Genomic DNA, 21154 nt, shown 5'->3' on the forward strand with positions numbered 1-21154 from the left:
TCCCCAAATGTGTTGATTTATCTCACTTGCCCCTTGTATTCCCTCCATTTTTTTCCCTAGGGAAATCTTATCCCAAATCCTCTGAATCCATCTTAGAATCTGCATTTGGCATAGGAAACCTGTTGAATCAGATCAGCAAGTTCACGAGAAATGGAAGATAGCTTGATTTCTTCATACTAGAGTTAGGATTTGCAGTTAAAATTGACATAAACATTTGGTGGTATTTACATGTGTGAGCTGTGACAAAGTAGATTGTTCTACAGTTTAAGACATCCTAATCTATATAAGCTTCTCCATCTCACAGCAAGCTGTGACCATGACCAGCTGACAAATGACTTGCTAAGACACTCCCTGATCACTTGCCATTGTCTCTGTGTTCTTCGATTTCTCTGAATTTCAATTCCATGCCTAGAGCAGGATTCATAGGCTTCATCTCTTATCAGCAATGCTGACCTACTTTATCAGTTCAGATGCTGAGACTTCCAGTAAACTCTACGCAAGAAACTCTAAAAATGGTAGGACCACAGCACAAGTACTCTGCAGAAGTATTTCCTGTTCCAGATATTCACAACTCATTAGTCAGATCCTACACAAGTGATGTTATTTCTTGACATGTTTTCCCTTCATTTCATCCCCTAACATTTCCAACTTCCATTGAACAATAAACTGTATTTGAAATTTCACAGTTTAGCAACAAATACAAAACATTAAAACACCATTTTGATACTCATGATGAAGATCTTAAATTGTCCACTGCTTAACATCCAAAGAACCTTGGCCAGCAGCAAAATGAATGCAATTTCACCAGCTAGGAAGACATAAAACTGAAATTTCATGCTTTTGAGTTTGAACTTGATATGAAGGAAAACCTTTCAAGCTAGCATATTGCTGCTCTTTTTTGTTGTTTATATTTAATAAAAGGATTTCCCCCTCCCAATTAAAAATACAGGCTCAACAACCCTGAGTGTTTAAAACCCACAGCTTATAGCAACAACAAAAACCATCCAAGAAATTGAAGATTGAGAGTGAGGAATTATAACATTGGAGTCTTATTAGTACATCCTGCTATGTGCAAATGTCTTCATGTAACCTGGGGGGCATCTGAAACACCAGAGTAAAAACAAATTCTTGTGATAGTGGTGATTCTATACAGTAATTGCTCTTACATTCAGCATACTATTACATAAAGTGTTCATTTACAAAGCAAACATACTAATTTTTTTTCTCATTAAAAGAGGCATTTTAGTGTCTTTGCCTATAACAAGAACAGAAAAGGGAATCTCAAGTTCTGCTGTCTCACTGATTTTTACATACACTCCGTTTAAGGCAGTTGTTTGCTGCTATGTACAAGGCCACAGGCTACTACCTATAAATTGCCAATAAAAGACACGCTAATCTGCCAAAATACAGAAAATAACTTCCTATGGTTAACAACGAATGCTAATGAAGCACAGAAATCACATTTCCCACATCAAACAACTATCAGCTGTAACTCCTGGCTTATGGCATGGTCCAGAGCCATCCTCAGACTGATAGCAAGACCTTGCTTCCAAGCAAGGGGTCTGGAGGTCTTAAATTAATTAAAAAACGAAAGAGGGAATTTAAGCATACCTACATACTACGTTACATAGTTATTTAAATAGGGGGGGAGGGGGGGGCGGGGCACCGCGACGGCGACACACGATAAATACATAAAGCGTTTCGCAAATACTTTTTTCTTCCTATTCACGTCCAGGCTTGCACACAAGCTTTTTTTGAAGGGAGTGATGCCGACAGTGCAGCACTAAGACCGAAGTCAAGGACGTACATGCCAGCCGCCCTTCCCGACTAGCTAAACTTTAAGCCCTACTGGCGTCCCAAACCCCCGAGAGACGACAGCAGGGTTTCCCCTTCAAAGCCCAGCCAGCGAGGCCGAGTCACAGGCACCGCACTACCCTCCACCCCCTCACGCCGGCCCCGCACAGGGCGGGATGAAAGGAGATGCGGCCGCTACCTTCCATTAAGGGCCCCCTTCAGGCCCAGCCAGAACCCCGGGGACCCGCCGCAGCGGCATGCAGCACTCTCCAGCCGCCTCGCCCCACTTACCTGTCTGCTCGCCACCGGGCGCCTTAGTCCTTCCCCCGCCTCTTTAGCCCACGACGTGTAAACAACGCGGTCTCCAGTTGGATAGCGGGCTACCCAACCCGCTCTCCCATTGGTGAAAAGGAGAGCGCTTGAATCTTCCCGGCGTCCCCTCGCTCCTGTCAACTGAGAGCAGCAGAGATGGCGGCAGGTCCGGCGGCCGACGGTGCGGTGTGGAGCCGCGGGGCCACTAGCTTCCAGCGGAAGGCCGCTGCCGGCAGCCGCCTGGCCGCTTTGCCGGGCACACGGCCTTCCGTTCGTCACGGGCAGCTGCTGCTTTCAAGCGGGCTCCCCTCCCTGGACTGTGTGCTAGGTTGGTGGGAAGCGGGACCTGGGAACCGGCTACTGCCCCCCCCACCCCTTACCCCTCTCCTTCGCCAAGCTGTGCTTGTCATTTACCTTCCATGAGCCCGCAGATCATTTCGCAGGCTTTTCCTTCTCTCCACAGTTCCTGGGTATTTCGGGGGAGGATGGGAGGGGAAAGAGGAAGGGGCAAAGCAGAATCTGTTTCCCACCTTGAACCCCACCCCCCCGCCCCCGTGTGAGGAGTAGGGAGGAAGTAGAGGCAGGTGCGCTCCGTTCGTGGCCTGCTTGCAGAGGAGAAGGTTGCCATTTACCGTACGTTTAATTCGGGTTAAGCAGCCTTCCTAGAGTGGAAAGGTACTCTGCAAATATACTCAGCAACACGTTTCTGTCATATTTCACATTGCCACAGTAAGAGATATGAAGTTTTGGGGTTTGAAAAGCATGTTTCCTCACCTGACTTATAGTTGAGTGTGGTGTAGTTCTGGTTTGTCAGGATGGCAATTGTTAAGGATGTGTTTGGCCAAAAGACTGGATTCTCAGTGTGTGTTTTCTTTCTTGCTCAGCACTTCTACATCATTATAAATGCCCTGTTTAGAAAACACTTCTTACTGTCTGTGAAACTTCTTTTGCCCACTGTCAGTGCCAAGATGCTAGACGGTTTCCTGTATGAATCTATTGTGACCATTGCTTTGTTGTAATCTGTGGAATGAAATAGCACTACTTACTTGGAATGGGAACTGATACCTTTCACTGCTATAAGCAGCATGGTTTATGTGTATGCTAGGGCTGCCTGATCCTTTTACTAACTACTGATACAGTTGCAGTACATCTTCAATGTATGTAGATGAGACTATTTCTAGGTGCGGAAGGCTTGACTTCAGGTTTGTTCATTCATCCTTTGAGGAGCATGTGGAGTATAGGAATCTACCACTTTTCTTTCTAAGGCTATTTGGTATAAATAATGATAAGTATGAACGTTATATCTGTTTTGCGAAGAAGTTTTTGCAGCCTATATATCTTAAGGAGAATCACACTTCTAGAAGAAGAAACCTATTATGGAAGAGTATCTTTTGCTGTACATTTACTGGCTGATTTGTTACATTATTGTTGACAGCTAGGCCTTACTAGCTTTCCTTTCAAAGAGAAGTGGTTGATAAAGTGATTGGTTCCAAATGCTATGTTACCATTAAGGAACTTGTTATATCTCCAGGCTTTATATTCAAGTTTACTTTCCCAGTTTGTAGACCAAATCTGCTGAAGGAGTTCTCTGTAAAGAGCCGTTATTATTATGTAATGTAACAATCATGTGGTTGGTATTGAATGTTTTGTTTCAAGCTGCTTGAAGAAAGGTCATAGATACATTTTGAAAATAATGGGGACACTTCTCAACTTCCAAAGTTTGTTGCATTTCTGTCTATAAGATCTTAAATCTCATTGGTATAAATAGCAATGTGGAAAGTTGCAAATCTTGCTCAGTTGGATAAGTGTACTACTGCCTTAGATACAGACAGGGGAAAAAATAGCAAAATTAGAAAGAATTAGAAGCTCACAGCATATTATTTTAGGAAGTGACAGTTTTAGCTCTTCCTTTTGATTCTCTCAGCATTCCTTCTTTTTCCTGTTATCTGGTTTTGCTTAATTTACTACTATTGTTGCTCATTGTAATATGAATATGTAACCATGGGAACTGCAATAGTTTTACATTCCCTCTAACAGAGTACGCTTGTTCAGTATATCTGATAATGCAAAGCAAATCCTTTGAGCTGATATTGCCTTTAGCAAGCAGAGTATGTGCACGTTACAACTCTGACCTGTAGGAGACAGTGCAATTGAGGGTCTGAAAATACAGCTTGTGAGAATTTTGACTGTGCTGACATACTATGTGACAAAGTCTCTCTTGTGCAAGCAATTTAAAAGCAGAAGAAATGTTACTTTTGTACTGGCTACAAGTGAGCGTTTCATAACCAAGATTTTAAGTCACTGAGTAATACATGTGGCTGATTTGATCGTCTTTTCTGTGTCAAAGCTAAGATTTGGTAAAATCTTGCAATTTGAACTTTTTTGGTATCATGTGCTGTATAGAACATGTGAGAGCTTTAAATAACTGCTGTTAGTAACCCATATGTTCTGTCTCCCTGAACAATTGAATGCAGTAAACATTGGAAGCATACTGTATATTAACCACCTGTGTGATTTCTGATCATGGTCCTTTTTTCTCCTTTCCCCCACAGTATATCTTTTAGATTGGTTTGCCTCCCTGGGCAACCTGTTCTAGTGTTCTACCATCCCCATAGTATCAGTCAGGGTTGGAAGGGACCACAAGGATCATCTAGTTCCGACACCCCTGCCATGGTCAGGGACACCCCACACTAGATCAGGCTGGCCAGAGCCTCATCCAGCCTGGGCTTAAACACCTCCAGGGACGGTGCCTCAACCACCTCCCTGGACAACCCATTCCAGGGCTTCACCACTCTCATGGTGAAGAACTTCCTCCTCACATCCAGCCTGAATCTCCCCACCTCCAGCTTCATTCCATTCCCCCCGGTCCTATCACTACCTGATATCCTGAGAAGTCCCTCCCCAGCCTTCTTGTAGGCCCCTTTCAGATACTGGAAGGCCACAATTAGGTCACCTCAGAGCCTTCTCTTCTCCAGACTGAACAGCCCCAACTCCTAGTAAAGAACTTCTTCCTAATGTCCAATCTAAATCTGCCCTTATCTATTTTAAAACCATTGTCCCTTGTTGCAGGCTTTTGTAAACAGTCCCTCCACAGCCTTTTTTTTTTTTTTTTTTAAGGCTCCTTTGAGGTACTGGAAGGCTGCTACAAGGTCTCCACAGAGCCTTCTCTTCTTCAGGATGAACAACCCCAAATCTCTCAGCCTGTCCGCTTAGGAGAGGTGCTCCAGTTGCTGGAGACAGTAGTCCAGTGAGGTCTCACCACAGCAGCTAAAATAAAATATGAATTCTTCTTTCACCATCTTCATGAAAAATTCATTCTTGGGACAGCCATTTAACAACCACTGTTATGCAATTCTAGTTGCTGTCTCTTCAAAGAGGAAGTAAAGCAGTGAAGACATGAGTTAGAGATTTACTTGTTTTCTGGTCCTACACACTGTTGAGATCAATAGGATAAAAATCTATGTATCAAAACATATTGAGAGTATTTTATTCTATTATTCAGTATTCTGTGATTGGAACATAAGCATTGCTTAAGCAAAAAAAACCCAGAAAAAATGCAGCAGCCATGTATCAATCTTGTCAAAATGCATTTTTATTTTTGAACTAATATTTCAATCAACTGCATTCATAGACTCACTATAAAATACTATACTATATATATATATGCACTATACTATAGACTTACTATAAAATACTGCAGTACTAGAAGTTTTTTTCAGATATGAATTATGATGTTTATGATCTGGCAGTCCAGGTTTCAGTGGGTGAGGTCTTTCCCATGTCACTGCCACATCTGTTTTCAGTAGTAAGCTGAAAAAAATGGAGTCAGACGTTTGCCTCATTGACTTGGATGCGAGTTCACTACCCCCTTAGTAGGTCACTCTACATGCATGGTTCTTGAAACAAATACCACTTGATAATGATTCATACAGCTTTAATTTGGGGAGTGTTTTCTCACTTGAGTCATCCAAGTAAAAATTCGCTGGCTCAGACTATACATCATTATCGTAGTACTCAAGCCTAGTTGCGTGGAGCTCTGCAGGATCTTTTTACCACAAAGATGATAGTACAGTATATTGTGAAAGTAATTGTAACGTGTAATATATAATTACAAGTAATGTATAATTATTTCATAATAGAGAATTGCAGGAACTATTGCAAAGGTAATTAAAATGTTGTTCACTTTTATATTTTTTAATTCCCTGTTATCACCTTTCTTTGACTGATAAACTAAGAAAACTTAATTGTTCTCTAACGTAGTATTAAAATGTAGTCTTACTTTATTCTTCATTTTGCTTTGTTTCCAGGTGGAGGAGTAGCTGTTGGAACCCTTCTTCTTATTGGTTAGTATAGAATATATAAATACTTGAAGCCATATTCTGATGTATTTTGCTTGGTTTATTCTATCAATCAAAGACACATTGTCTCTTCATGTTTTTTTTAAGCTCAGCCCTGCAGAAAGTGTAACTCTCAGACCCCTTCACTTTGGCTAGCCTTTATAGTGGACTGTTGTCTATTTCAAGAATTACTGGAATTGGGGAAAAAAACTTACCTTTAGGTAAGTTTGAGCCTCCAAGAAGAATACTGTGAAATTCTCTTTGAAAGCAGGGTGTTTAGCAAATCTCAGGATGTTTTAGGGAAATTTTCAAACTATTTGAGATGCTCTAATCAGCTTGATTTCCAACTTAATATTCAGACTATTTGTTACATCACAAAGTCTTTTGTTAAATTTGGCTTTTTGTGGAAGATGCGAAATGCAGGCTCTCAAATCTTTTGATTGTCAGAATCAACTAAGAGGAAGCTGATGAAGCTTTGGAAGCTGATGGAAGCCTGCTTTCTGTCAAAATGTGGATAAGGCACACTGGGATGATTAAATAGGTTACAAGAGAATTCCCTTTGCAGGCTACATTGTAAACTGCCTGATACCATGGCTGCATTGCAGCTGAAATGTCCAGCTTTCTGTTCTATTTAAAGTGTAGCAAAGGGGAAGAACACTATTGTACACATACATACTGTCTTCATATCCCCAGGAAACACACTGGGCTGCAGGTGGAGATCTGCTCCACCATTAACTCCTGTGGGCTGCAGAGCAACAACCTACATGGTCATGGTCTTCTCCATGGGCTGCAAGGGAATCTGCTCAAGCACCTGGAGAACCTACTCCCCTTCCTTCTTCAATGACCTTGGTGCCTACAGGGCTGTTTGTGTTAGGTATTCTCAGTCCTCTCTCCAGCTGCAACTGCTGTTATGCAGTAACTTTTTCCCCTTGTTAAATATGTTACCACAGAAGTGCTACCACCATCGCTGATGGACTTGGGCTTGGCCAGTGACAGGTCTGTCTTGGACCTGGCTGGCATTGTCTTCATTGAACGTGAGGAGAGCTTCCAGCAGCTTCTCACAGAAGCCACACCTATACCCCCCTGCTACCAGAACCTTGCTATGCAAATCCAACAGAAGAATATAAGTAGCAGCCTGTGTGTAGAATAATCTTTCTATATGAAATAATGAACTTGTGGATAGAGGATAACCAAGACATGCCATTTATCTTTGCTTTTAGTAATGCTTCTGATGCTATTTCAAATGGCATTCTCATAATCATAACCGTACTCTAAAGTTCACTTCTAATATATATTCTTGGTGGTTATAATGCAAACTGTTTCATCCTTCCCATTAGATCCTTCTTGATGTTCTGAAGTAGGCTTTTTAATTCCAAGAACTTTAGTCTTCTGATTACTTGAAAGTATTTTCAGTAATGTTTTTCAGAATTCATCAGCATGAAGATTATGCAAAGACAAAAACATCATGTCTTTAGTAATAGGTACCTGTAGGCTAGCAGCTGTTCAGAGTGTGGCTTTTCAGTCTTAAGAAAGACTTAATCAGTCATTTTCTGAAAGGGATTAAAATGGTGTCCCAACATTTTGTTTATGTTTACTTTCACTGTGGAATGACAGCCATCACGTGGGAAACTGCATTTGTAGCTAGAATTGTGCTTAAATATTTCAAATTGTTGTAATGTTTTGAATTAATTTTAACACCAAAGAACCTAACATTGAGATTTGGGGAGAATTTATTTGAAAGCTGTTTCAGCCGCCTATGTGATTCCATCATGTTGTCTTTTGTTTGTATACAGCTCATGTGAACCTGCACTAGAGCCTGAACAGCATTTTCTGTTTGTCACTGAGCAAGGTCATTGCTCTTACTATGGCTTTCAGTTGCTCAAGGCCAATTTTTATTGCCACATTTTAACTGTTATTAGAGATAGATACTGCTGTGTCACTGAACCTAGTGTATACACTAATGTATACATTATGCATGCATTAGTGTATATTGTGCATACTAAATAATTTAGCTGTCTGCCAGAAAAGCAACAGATATTACCTAATTTCATATAGGCCACCTCTCCTGGGTTAACACAGCCTGCTCTCATGAATCCCTGTCCCCACACACAGATGGAAGGGAATGTAACAAAAAAACTCTCCGGGTTGAGATAAGGATTTAATTCTATCAACTTTCATTTTGAAGTTGGCATGACAACAGGATGGTATCAAATATCATCAGATTCAATTCAACCCATGACACCACCACTTGTGTAATGGCTACCATTTCAGTTCATTGAATCATCATTTCATAGACTGGTAAGAGTTGGAAGTGACCTCTGGAGATCATCTGGTCCAACCCCCATGCTAATGCAGGTGTGCCTCAACCAGGTTGCACAGGAACATGTCCAGGCAGGTTTTGAAAGGCTCCAGAGAAGATGACCCTCTAGGCAATCTGTTCCAGTGCTCTACCACCTTCAAAGTAAAGAAGTGAAACCTCCTGTGTTCTAGTTTATACCCAGATTATTTGAGAACAGATGGTGCAGCAGTTCACTGTCACTGAAAAAAAGTTGTCCGAATCCTTCTCCCCATTGTTGGCTATGCCATCTTACTATTCTTGAGCTGGCACTAGTGCTTTTCAACTCTCAGCTCTCCCACTTGACAGAAAACTCACCCAGTTGAGTGTAGGTTTTTCTTCCTGTTTAGTGACCTGCACCAGCTCGCTAACATGCAAGATGAGTACCACAGCCAGCACAAGAGAAAGGAAGACTGCCCAGTGATGACCAGGAGAGAAAGTAGATGGGTTTCTTCAAGGCAGTAACTACCAGTTGATGATGGATGATTAAATGAACCTGCTAACTTGAAAACTGTCATCAAAGAAAGATGTTCCTCGGATGTTATGGGATTAAGTGGCGGAATACTTCACTATAAAGTGTTGTGAATATTAAAAAACCCATGTTTTCAGTGGGAAACTGGTCAGCTCGATGGAAGAGAAAGCCATTTGCATTGCTAGGTTAGTGGGTACTTAGTCCAGCTAAGGAAGTCCTTGAACTGCAAATGGTGGGAGGCTGAGCAAGTGCTTGGGTGAAGCATCACATTTACTACTTCAGTTCTTATTACCTTTTCCTGCTTTAGGCTACTGTTGAGTATATGGTTAACTCTCCATTTGAACTGACTTTCATGGCACCAGAAGTGAGTACAAACGCATTGAGCTTTGTAGTCTAATGAAAGAGATGACAAGACTCAGTGAAAATTAAAATTACAGGATTTTTTTAACCTGAAAAAGGTTTTTTCCCCTTGTCTGGATACAGAGCTGGCAACACTCAGTGATGGATTTTAATTTACTTTTCCCCTGTGTTGGTTATTTATTTCTGATCTGATATTAAACTTGGCTTCACAGAAACATGAAAGTAAATTTCTGGATTAGATTTGAAAGCTACTTTTTTCCCCCCAAATAAGGCTTATCATATATTACTTTGAAACATATAATTAAATACAAAAAGTCTTCAAGTAAGAACTATATTTATTCATGACTCATTAGTCTAAGAATTTTTAGACTTTCTTTTTTTTAAAGTTGATGCAGGTAGAATTGTATCTGCATTGTTAGACTATCCTGTCAGTATACAAAAAGAAGATATTCTGTCATGAGATCAGTCTAGGCAAGCTTAATATTCTACAGGATTGAAGCTGTCAGTGATAAACCTCCTAGGAAGATCTTTCTGTGTTGTACTCCAAGTGTTACAAAAAGGTTAAATTCTTCCCCCTTCCTTCAACATTCTCTAAGGCAAGAATAAATTGCATTGCTTGTAGCATAGTTCTCTTTGCAAATTAAATGTTCATCTTCATTATTTGACACATTATCTTGGTTAATTTAACCAAATAATAGTAGATTCAGGGTGTTAAAATATTTATTTTAACTATTGTCTTCTGAAGATATAGTAATGGAACAGGTTACTTGATAAGACTGTAAAATATTGTTTGAAATGTAAGTGCACTATTTTTTTAAGCCCAATTCATAATACAGAGTATCATGATTTTCAGTTGAACTTAATTCTATAATATATTCTTTTGACAGTGTTTTATTTAGAAGAGAATTAGAGAGTAGTCTCTCTGGTAATCTCATGCAAGATCCTAGCTGCTAGAGGAACTTGAATCTTCTGGAATTTGTCCATATAGCAAGAATGTCTTGGATTGTAACTAGTGATTCAATTTCAGAAGATCTTGCTGTACTGGGTTTAAGAAGTGACAAGACAAGCCTTCTCACTCTGCATGAAAGGAAATTTAAACAAACTGTTGTGATTTTGTTCAGTAAGAATGTAAGACCACTTGGGTGATGATCCATCTTAAACTGTTCCAGAAGAATGTTTTCTAGAACATTATTTTCTAGGAGTATCTCCCTTTCAAAACAAACAATAGTATAGCTGTTGATTAAGCACACTCCTTTCCCCCTTCCTCTTACAAAGTACTTCAATCTGTTGTATGTCTGTTTTGCCAGCCTCAGGAAGAGTTTCCAGGAGGATGTTAATTTTGGTTTTAAATGTAGGCCTTTATATAGCACATTCTGTATAGTGAGTTACAGCATGCTTGGATAGATCTGTCCTGGGTACCCTATAAGAACCTTTTCATGCATACCTTTAAGATGCTCCAGTTTTGACAAGGTCATTGATGGCTAAGTGTTTTAAAGTTTATCAGTAGGAGGGTTTTTGTTGGTAGCTGAGGTCAGTCATTAAAAGTTAAAAGTTGTCTGGTTAAAAGCAGGTCTATACTTGTGCATTCAAAGCCTTGAAGCTGTTTCAGCTACTTTAATTAGCTACTCTTATTTTTGCTAGACATGCAATTTAACCTCACTGGTAAGAGCTCTCTTCACTTGTCAATATAATTGAATTTATCATCTCTTTAAAGTTGAGAAAGATAATCTTCAGAGAGGTACAAAACAGTGATTTGCTAAATATAATTTTACAAAATACAAGTTACCAGAATTTACCTTCCTGAAGTGTGGCCAAATGCCAGATATTGTAACTCATATGTTTGACAACTCCATTTTGGCATGTGCTAATTAAATGCAAGTCACACAAAGTATACACCCTCAAGCTTAGTAAATGTGGACATTAGTAAAGTATCTTTTAAATGGAATTTTAGATTATTAAAATAATCGTATCTTATAACCTGGGGCAATTCAAAGAGATGTTTCATAGCTACAGAAAGACACACCTTAGGTCACAGTACCATACTGTAGGACTATCTGGTGAAAAAAATGATCAATACTGATAGGCTGTGACAGCCTTTTGGCAGCTTTAGGGCAACCTGTCTAGACTTTGTATGGAGGGGGGGAAAAACAGCTCTGTACCTTATGCTGTTGCAGTCTTATTTTTTCCTCTTGTTGTTGTCATCATTTTAAGCAATTGAATATACTGATGTTTAAAAGTCAGCTGTTATGAATATGATCTATATGTATTTGTTAATGTGGATTTTGTTGCTGACTTTTCTTGTTCAATTCATAGTGCTTATTCTCCATCCCTCTCTTGGAACATGGTTAGGTGAAGAGGGAGGAGTGCTAGAGGTTATTTTTTTTCTTAAGGCCACGTTTGCATATCAATTTCTATATTTTCTTGTTCCTTAATTTTTATATCAATTATATCTTTGCAGTGCCTCTCTTATATCTGCACTCTTTGTTTTCTGTGCCCTAGCGTTAACATTTTGTATCTAATTCTATGACCCACCAAGTAGTAGCTGCAGACAGTTCATACACAGAGGTGTTGGGAATGTCTCTTATGTGTTCAGCAGCCTCTACAGTGTAGGGCTGAAAAGAACCATAAATAGGAACTGATCTTTTATCCTCAGTTTTCAACATGGTTGTATGTTGGAATTCATTGCACTGATACTGACAATACCAGGGTTTTTTTCTTCGTGATTATTTTAGCCATGAAAGCATGCTGCTGTGGAAAGAGACCAAGGACTAATGATCACAACAAACGATTTTATTTGCGTCCTTATCTGTAAGATCAGAAGAGGTTTTGTCCTAGAGACAATATGCATAACTTCTAGGTAAATAATCTCTTTTCCTTGTATAGTTTTACGCTTCACTAGTTACTCACCTGCTACTTAGCTGTAGAACACTCTTTGTTCAGAAAGAATCAGTGAAAGCTGTGGACTGTTGTGTGACTTGCGGTGGCCGGACCCAGAAAAGAGTGCAGCTGCAAGAGTCTTATTTGTTTGTGCCTTATTAGCAAGAAGTAAAGTTCACAATGAAGGCTGCCAACGGGACGGCTCTTTAGTATGGAGGCTCAGAATAAAGATTTCAGCCAGGCTTGCCTTAAGTATTTGGCTGGCTACAATGCACTTAAGTGTTAGTTCCTACACATACATAACAGAGGTTGGATTTGATCATGCTTTGGAAATATAAGATAACAATTGTGACTTTATCCTAGCCAGCAAAATAGTAAGCCCAAGAATTATCAGAAAACAAATATACTTTGAAGTATTTCATTCAGTTTTTCTATGAATGTAATCAGTGAGCTACTGAAGTACCTGTGCTAAATGGTTTGTTTGTTTATTTACAAGAAGAAAGCTGTACTCCTATGGTTTTGAATAGTAATGTAACTATTGAAGCTAGGGTACAATGGATGCTATCAGAAAAGCCCCATATGGGTGCACTTTAGATCTTTTGAACACCACAAAAGTTTAGTGACCTAGAAATGAATCAATAAAAAGCCATCCTCTATCTGACAAATTGAAGAACTGAAGGATTCTTACAGATGCATTGGCTTTAACAATTCAAGATACACTGTTTGTAAAGGCTTTCTGAGACACATTTAATCCTTAGAGTACTGTAGCAGAGTATGAGGTGTTTTATATTTAGATCACTCTCCAATAGTTCATTCCCTGTTTTTACTGTAAGTTTACCGTTATGAAAATCAGTGTAAGAAGACTAAAGGAAAGGCTAATGCTAAAATGATGTGTCCTTACACTGAATGTAAATTACTTTAATTTGCTAAATTAAAAATTCCTTATTGCTTTGCAAAATACATTTTTGTAGATGTATGGCAGTGTAACAACCTCTCTAATCTTGTTGTATTAGAAATATGTCTATAACTCAACAAAATGAATTATCATCTTGGATGGGTCAGTAAAAGGGTTTATAACCTTGTTCCCTGTTGTTTCACTTCTATAATTTAATATTTCAACATTTCAAATAAAATTGTAAGTAAAAATTCTTTTTAACTACTACAACCTTATTTCATCTTAGTTAAGTTAAATAATCAACACACAGTACAGTTCCTTCTGTTTATCCATGGTTTGTGGAGTTTTTGTGTTATGTTTGGCACAAAATTGAGCATGTTGTTTACTTTCTGAGGAACAAGTAATATCAAAAATGATGATCCAGAAAGACTTCCTGTGTCACACACAAACCATAAAATACTTGTGGTAAATGAAATACTGGTTTACACTCCATTAAATGTCAGTTAAGTCTTGTTCACATGTGATACAAGTCAGTGATGGTGATGGAGAGTTTTAACCTGTAGATAAAAATTAAGAACTCGATATTTTTGGATTTACCTAGGATGATGTAAATGTTATAGCTGAGGATCCTTCCAGAGCACCCAATTAGTGTTCCTTTCCCTCTTTTGTTCAAAGGGAGGGAGGTCTAACAAAATTGTCTCCTTCCACTGACATCTGCTGCAGTAATGTGATTATGTGGAAGGCTGGTGTCTTCTTTCAGGTAGCTCAGAAAATTTTTTAAATTATGATGAATAACTAGATACCATGCTGTCACTTCCATTTTTAGAGGGCTTGGTTCTTAAATGGAGAATTTCATAGATGGAGACTAACACATGGAAGTCAACATACTGTGAATATTATGCTAGCAGTCATCTTGCTGTAAACAACCAAAACAAAAATGAGATCCAGCATCTAGGGGACCAGCATCTGTGTGTGTTCCTGGGCAGAGAACAGGACAGGAAGAATTGCTCTTCATGTGGGGTGTATTTTCCTTATTGAAGAAGTTTAAGATCTAAACAGGCTTCAAAGACTAATTTTACAAAAGAAGACTGTAATACTTCTTCAAAACTTTAAATAGTTCTGGTTTCTTACTTTAGCAGCTGTAGTTCCTCAGCATTATCTGAATTGAGTCCTGTCGCTGTCTTCATCCCATACATGATCTACATCCTCAGTCACAGCAGAGTGTATGGAGCTGAGCTACTGTTCTTCAGTAACACTATTGATGGGTTTTAAAGCATGTGCAAACTCTATAAAATATTGAACTGAGAGTTCCAAACTTTCAAGGAAATTGCAGCTTGTAATTCTGTAATGCTTTTGGAAATCAGTCCTGTTGAAATTTTAATAATAATAATAAAAAAACAGGTTGGAAGAAACCCTCAAGATCGTCATGTCCAACCCCTCAACCAATCCAACCCACCTAAACAACTAAGCCATGGCACCAAGCACCCCATCAAGTCTCCTCCTGAACACCTCCAATGATGGTGACTCCACCACCTCCCTGGGCAGCCCATTCCAATGGGCAATCAATCTCTCTCTATATATAGAACTTCTTCTTAACATCCAACCTAAACCTCCCCTGGTGCAGCCTGAGACTGTGTCCTCTTGTTCTGGTACTGGCTGCCTGGGAGAAGAGACCAACATCTGCCTGTCTACAACTTCCCTTCAGGTAGTTGTAGAGAGCAATAAGGTCCCCCCTGAGTCTCCTCCTCTCCAGGCTTAAGCAGCCCCAGCTCCCTCAGTCTCTCCTCATAGGGCTTGTGTTCCAAACCCCTCACCAACTTTGTTGCCCTTCTTTCCAGCAGTGTCAAGAGTAAGCTTTTTTTAGTGCTGTGGTTTTCACAATGCTAATCTTGTCATGTTTTTACTAGACTTATTTTTTAAAAGAAAAATGCTTTATTGGAAGTACATTAGAAGGCTAATGTGACTTACTAAGCAGGTTATAACAGCATCAATGGTAAATTGCATTAATGCAGCCTGAGTTCTTAAAACCCTCACACTACAATAACCTGGATGTGTGCATGGCTTGTACAAGTAGCAACAATGGTGTAATTATTGTGTTCCCTTTGTCTTATTGGGATATTTAGTTTGATGTAATTCCTTCTCTTAGCAGCTGTGTTGTGAAGGATTTTTGTCTGTCTTGAAATGTTGCTTCAGGGTCACTTCTAGTTGATTTCTTGGGTTTAATGAGAAGCAAACTTTTAAAGTTATTTCTCCTTAACAACAGAGTAGGTAACTTTGATGCTATAACTTCAGGGATTATTCTGAAGAAGAAAGAAATGAAAGAAATTTTCCAAATGTTAAATGTATACCGTAAGGGGGGGGAAAAAAGGGGGGAGATTAATTCTGTTTTGTTTAATATCCCATGTAGGATGGGGAATATCTCTGGGAGAAATGGTTTTTTTCTGCAGTGAATTTAAAAAGTTGTGGTTTGAAATTCTTTCTCTTGTTAGTCTAAGCACTGAAAGTATTAGGAACGTAGCAATCCAGTACTAGTTTTCTGTGATTTGTTTCTTATATTTCCACATTGCTATTAATGTTCATTCTCCTTTTTGGATATACATTCCTTTTCTTTCTTTCCTCCCACTTCACTTCATTGGTTCTTTTGACTCTTAAGCACCAAAACATGCTATTCTCGTACATATCAAAGTGCCATTCTTTTGGTTTTCCTTCTTTAGTGTTTTTTACAAGTGAATGACAACTTCCTTATTTTCAGCCTTTGTTACTAGTTTTGTTTTGTTGGGTTTGTTTGGGGTTTTTTTAGTATTTTTATATGTGATTTATAATAGGGAGGAAATTGTTTCCAAGTCACACAAAGAATGGATTGAGTCCGTTGGTTCTGTATGAAGAAAATCTCTCCATGTTTTTCTGCCACAACATCTCTGTGTATTATCTTCCAGCAGCCAGATTAACAGATGAAAAAGTGAAAATTTAACATTGTTACATTTACTTTTATCCCAAACAAAATATTTGACATGACTTTCAAAATAAATGTTAGAAATGTATTGTTCCAGAAGGCATGATCTAAAATATTCCAAGACAATTAATCATGTAGTTAGTGTTAAGAATTCTTTTTGCTAGCATTAACATTACTGTTGAAAGTAAAGAAAAATGGAGATGGTTCAAATTTCAGTTGTTATTTACTCATTCACTTCCCCCATAGTTGTGAGTTATAAGTTTTAATTATATGAAGCTCATTAAGATACTTTGATTCTAGTAATTTTCACTTGCAGTGAAGAAACTGAAGGAAATGCTATCCATTCTGAAGTCAGTGGAACTTTGTATTTTTCTTTCAGTTGGGTAGTATTCACACTGTCTGTTAACAAGTATTGTCTTACTTCTCAAACTGTAAGTTCTTGTGTCTTTTGAATGCACTTGTGATTTTGCTCTGTTTAGCATTCAAAACTGGCATTGCAGATTGTCTGGGTTTTAATTTGTTTTCATTGTTTTGTAGTTCTCACAGTTTTAAAAGAAATGGAGGTGTAAGAGTGTCTCTGTAAGAAATGAAGGCTTTCTGTAGCTTTAGCCTGCCAAATACAAATAAATTGTGAAAAGCATCAATTAATAAATATTTTAAGCAAATAGATTAATATTTTAAGCATTAAAAATATAAATATTGACACAGTTATCTTACATTAATAAAACTCCTTCCCATTAAACCCTGCACTCACTAATTTTAGTTGAGACTTAAAAGCCTTGTTAGGAAGATAGCACTATTGCTGATGCCATCTGTATCTTAGAATCAAATATATGATCGAGAACTATTTCTCTGGCTTGAAAAAATTAGGAATACAATGATACCAAGCATTATGTTTAAGGCTTTGGAATCATATTTTACCTGTTGTACATTATATACTCTAGAAGCCGGACCTAAAGGCTTTTACAGTGTTGTGAAAATACAGGCAGGAGATTTGTCTGGCAAAAACCCAATTCCAACCATTTTTGTTTTCACAGAGGAAGATAAATACTGCCTTTACTCCAATCTGTTGTTCAAGTATTTTCTCGCAGAGGGAGTTGTCTGTGGCCATGACTTATTTGTTGCTTCTGCTAAAGAGCATCCTGACAACATCTTGAAGGTAAAGAATATTGTAGCTTTTGACAAGTAAAGCTGTAATCTCTTGATGAATTAAAATATGTTTTAGAGTGCGTATATTGCATAGTTAAAAATGATTAATCTTGGTGGTTCATAGGAATATGTTGGGAAGTACAGGAGTATTAAACAAGGCAGATTTGGGAGTTAAATTTAGAATTATAGAATGGTTTGGGGTGGAAGGGACCTCCAAAGGTCATCTAGTCCAACCCCTTTGCAGTCAGCAGGCATATTCTCCACTAGTTCAGGTTACCCAGAGCTTTGTCAAGCCTGGCCTTGAAGTTGATCAACAGAAATTGTTATAGCTGTCCTTCCTGGACCAGTTTGAGTTTGTGGTCAGTTAGTTCAGTGTAACTTACTGAGCTCTGTTGTCTGATTTGGTGTGAGATTTTCTTCTTACTTTTCAGAGGTAGATCTGAGGCAGTAATTCTTCATTTGCCTTGGAACTCCATAGTGGAGTCACTAGAAGAGATTCTGAATGAATGGACAGTATTACTACAGGAAATTGGAGAAAAGCATAATTTTGACTACCTCTATCTGTTTACATATCCAACAGTACTCTTGCCTATGCCTTTCTACTCTTAGCCATACTATTGAGCACTTGCTTTGCTGAACAGACAAGGCATGGTAGAGTTGATTCTCTGTATGGCTGTCTTGAAATTGCTTCAGTGTAGTAACCTCACATGGAAAAACACAATCTAAAACTGGCATTGGCTACAGTTTGGTCTCCCAGTGACAGAATTAGAGTTTTCCCTACGACTCCTTCACTTGACTTATAGGGCAGAGGACTTCCAGGTGCTCTTCTGTCATAAAAACAATCTGTTTGGGATGTGGATATCTCCACCAAGTTTGGATTTTAATATATAATATATCTGACTGTTGAATAATGTGGCATTTTGGTTTATGAGATTAGTAATTGGTTTATTTTCAGTATGTGATTAGACTGTATTCTTTATTGGAAAGGCAGCACAGGTAGGGTACATAGCAACCTAAATTATGCATTTTATGCTTGGGTTTTATTTTATGAAATTCATATATGGAATCTATACAATCTGTAGCTGGTATTCTAATTAACTGGTGTTCTACATAAAGGTAGTTCATTAACTGCATTATGTCCATAAGTGTCTGGTCAGTCTATTTAAACATTCATTTCTCTGCTGAGTTGCTATAATTGCCCTATTCCAGTTTTATGATGTGATTGGAAGTTTCTTGAACCTATAACCAAGACAAATATTGCTGGTAGTAGGAAGGGGAGAAGACATTCCTATAGACCATAATTATCTCGAAATTGTGTATAACTAAAAGACAAGCAGAGGATAAAAGCCCTGATCAGCTGCCTAAGATATACTATATTACCACCCACCAATTTATCCATCATCCTTTGAAAACATATTCATGCCTTTTGTAGTCAAAGCTCTTTCAGGAAATTGGCATTAAGACATAATGCTAAAAAATTATACACCTCTGGTAAAACCTAAAGAACTATATACATGCTGGGGTTTAGAAAGGATTTTAAATATTTGAGAGCATTTCTGTTCAATCTATATTATTCAATGAAAGGCAACTTTTTTTTACTCTAAGGGCATGAATACTAGGAATAGTATGTAATACTGGAACTAGTGTGCCATAATTCTGTGATTGATAGTAAAATAAAACTGATTGCATTGGTAAATGGAAAACCAATAATAAAATTCCTGAAGGAAACAGCATATCTTAACATTCAGTTTTCAGTACTTTCAGTACCATACCTTATTAGGCTTCTAGACCATAAACTGTGAAAGGCTGTTATATGCTCAAGCTTAAAAACAAAGAGAAGCTAATAAAATGGGTAGGTTTTTTTCTTGTGTAAATTTCCTTCAAGGCGCTGTGTTTATCTTCTCTTAGAGGATAAATAGCACATCCTTCAAGAAAAAAAACATGCTTTGACATAATCTTTGAGCCTACTGCTTATGATAGAATAGAATAGAATTAACAAGGTTGAAAAAGACCTTTGAGATCATCGAGTCCAACCCATCATCCAACACTATCTAAGGAAGAATGCAAACCTGGGAGAGATGATCAGGCTGGTGACCAGGGCATTCCAAGCTTCCATTTTCACAGAGCACTACGCTAACTGCTTGTGTCTTGGCCATCTGGTGCTGTGAAAGAAGCTGTGTATGAATGCAAGAGGTGTTTTTTTCTGTTATCTGACATTTTTCAATGATACATAAAGAAATTAAAAGCATAGCAACTTGAAAGGTAAAAATACATGTGGAAGTAGGGCTACATTCCTATTGTCCTTTTATTCCTTGTTGCAGTGATTCAGCTGCTGTGTGCTATTAAATGTTACCATCACAGCAATCCAATTACAGTTACAGCACCCGTGAACCTTCCTACCACCCATTATCTCTCTTTCCAAAGTAAAGATACCCTCGTGACACAAAGACTAGGGTTGAGCCTAACCCTGGCAGCTGGATCAGAGTTTGAAAGTTCCTTTAAAAACAAAAAAATCTGATTTCTTTGTTGTATAGCTTTTGCTTGTCTGTTTACTTTTCTTGCTTGCATGTTGGGTAGGTTGAATATCTATTTCACATTTCTCTGTATTAAAATGCAAATATTTTAATTATGTTGTAATATATCCTACATTACAAAACTCAGTTAGAAACTGGACAGAGAAGTTGCATTGGTGTGAAAGAGGATGCTGGAAAAAAAATAATTGCTTCTCTTTAAAAAGAATGAAATGCTTTTAAGCAGTACCCATGCTGGGAACTCTCTAAAGTGTAAAGCTTAGTCTTTGTCAAAAGTTCAGACTAATCTAATAAAAAGGTTTTCTAGAACCAGAGGAAGTAAACGTTTGGCTCAAATTTTAGGTTTCCTATCTATAAATCCTTGGCTGTTTATTAGGATACTTTGTGATCTTAGTTACAAAATTGTTTGGTTTTAAACACACATCTTACTTAGCCTGCTAAATGTATCATGACTATAATAGCTTAAAAAAACCCAAATGTTTAGGCTTCAGTGTTCACAAATAACTGTTAGAAATATAGTTGGTAACTTTGTAGAATGTATTTTCTCACTTAATGAACTATTGCTTACAGTGCTCATCCTTAAAGCCATTCATGAATAATGCTGTTATTAAATCTGTTTCAACTTATGCACAATACACTGCAGCAGCATTTACAGAATTTTGGACAAATGCACTTTACATTTAGTTTCTTCACATTACTTTTTTAAGGACTTTTTTTAATCTTTTACATACTTAAGCATTCATGGACTGATCCAGAAGAAGATGAAATTTAAAGAATGCAAACTAATCTTCTCGTGTGCAGAAATGGAGCCATAGTGCAAGAAAATTACAGCAAAGAGTTCTATAATTTGACTGTAGGGTTTAGTTCTGTCTATGTAGAGAATGTATTTTCATGGACTGAAAAAAAAAATACCACTTAGAGTACTTTCAATTAACTCCCCTCCTCCCCCCCCCCCCATAAAACAGAGAAATATTAGTTCCCTTTTCTTACAATTCCTACCAGTTGACATCCATTTGATCCTTTGAAATGTCAAATTCAAATTTTCATAGAATGGCTTTACCTGGAGATGGAAATAAATTGTTGTAAAAATTCTGTATCCAGTCATTGGTGTTCTTTAACAATAGACCTTGTCTCCACAA

At 38.1% G+C, this 21154-nt stretch overlaps 2 protein-coding genes across 2 annotated transcripts in view; one reads left to right on the plus strand and one right to left on the minus strand.

Moving 5' to 3' along the window:
• IMMP1L (inner mitochondrial membrane peptidase subunit 1) overlaps nt 1-2123 on the minus strand; it is a 31537-nt gene extending 29414 nt beyond the window's left edge. Inside the window, exon 1 of the mRNA XM_054171644.1 lies at nt 2086-2123. The gene's annotated coding sequence lies outside the window, so the exon portion shown is untranslated. The remainder of the gene's footprint in view (nt 1-2085) is intronic.
• A 139-nt stretch (nt 2124-2262) lies between these two features.
• The window catches only part of ELP4 (elongator acetyltransferase complex subunit 4), a 119112-nt gene continuing 100220 nt past the window's right edge, over nt 2263-21154 (plus strand). Inside the window, exons 1-3 of the mRNA XM_054172011.1 lie at nt 2263-2434; nt 6414-6449; nt 17373-17494. Coding sequence (XP_054027986.1) covers nt 2263-2434; nt 6414-6449; nt 17373-17494 — 330 coding nt within the window. The remainder of the gene's footprint in view (nt 2435-6413; nt 6450-17372; nt 17495-21154) is intronic.

This window comes from Dryobates pubescens, chromosome 22 (assembly GCF_014839835.1).
Source record: "Dryobates pubescens isolate bDryPub1 chromosome 22, bDryPub1.pri, whole genome shotgun sequence".
NCBI lineage: Eukaryota > Metazoa > Chordata > Aves > Piciformes > Picidae > Dryobates > Dryobates pubescens.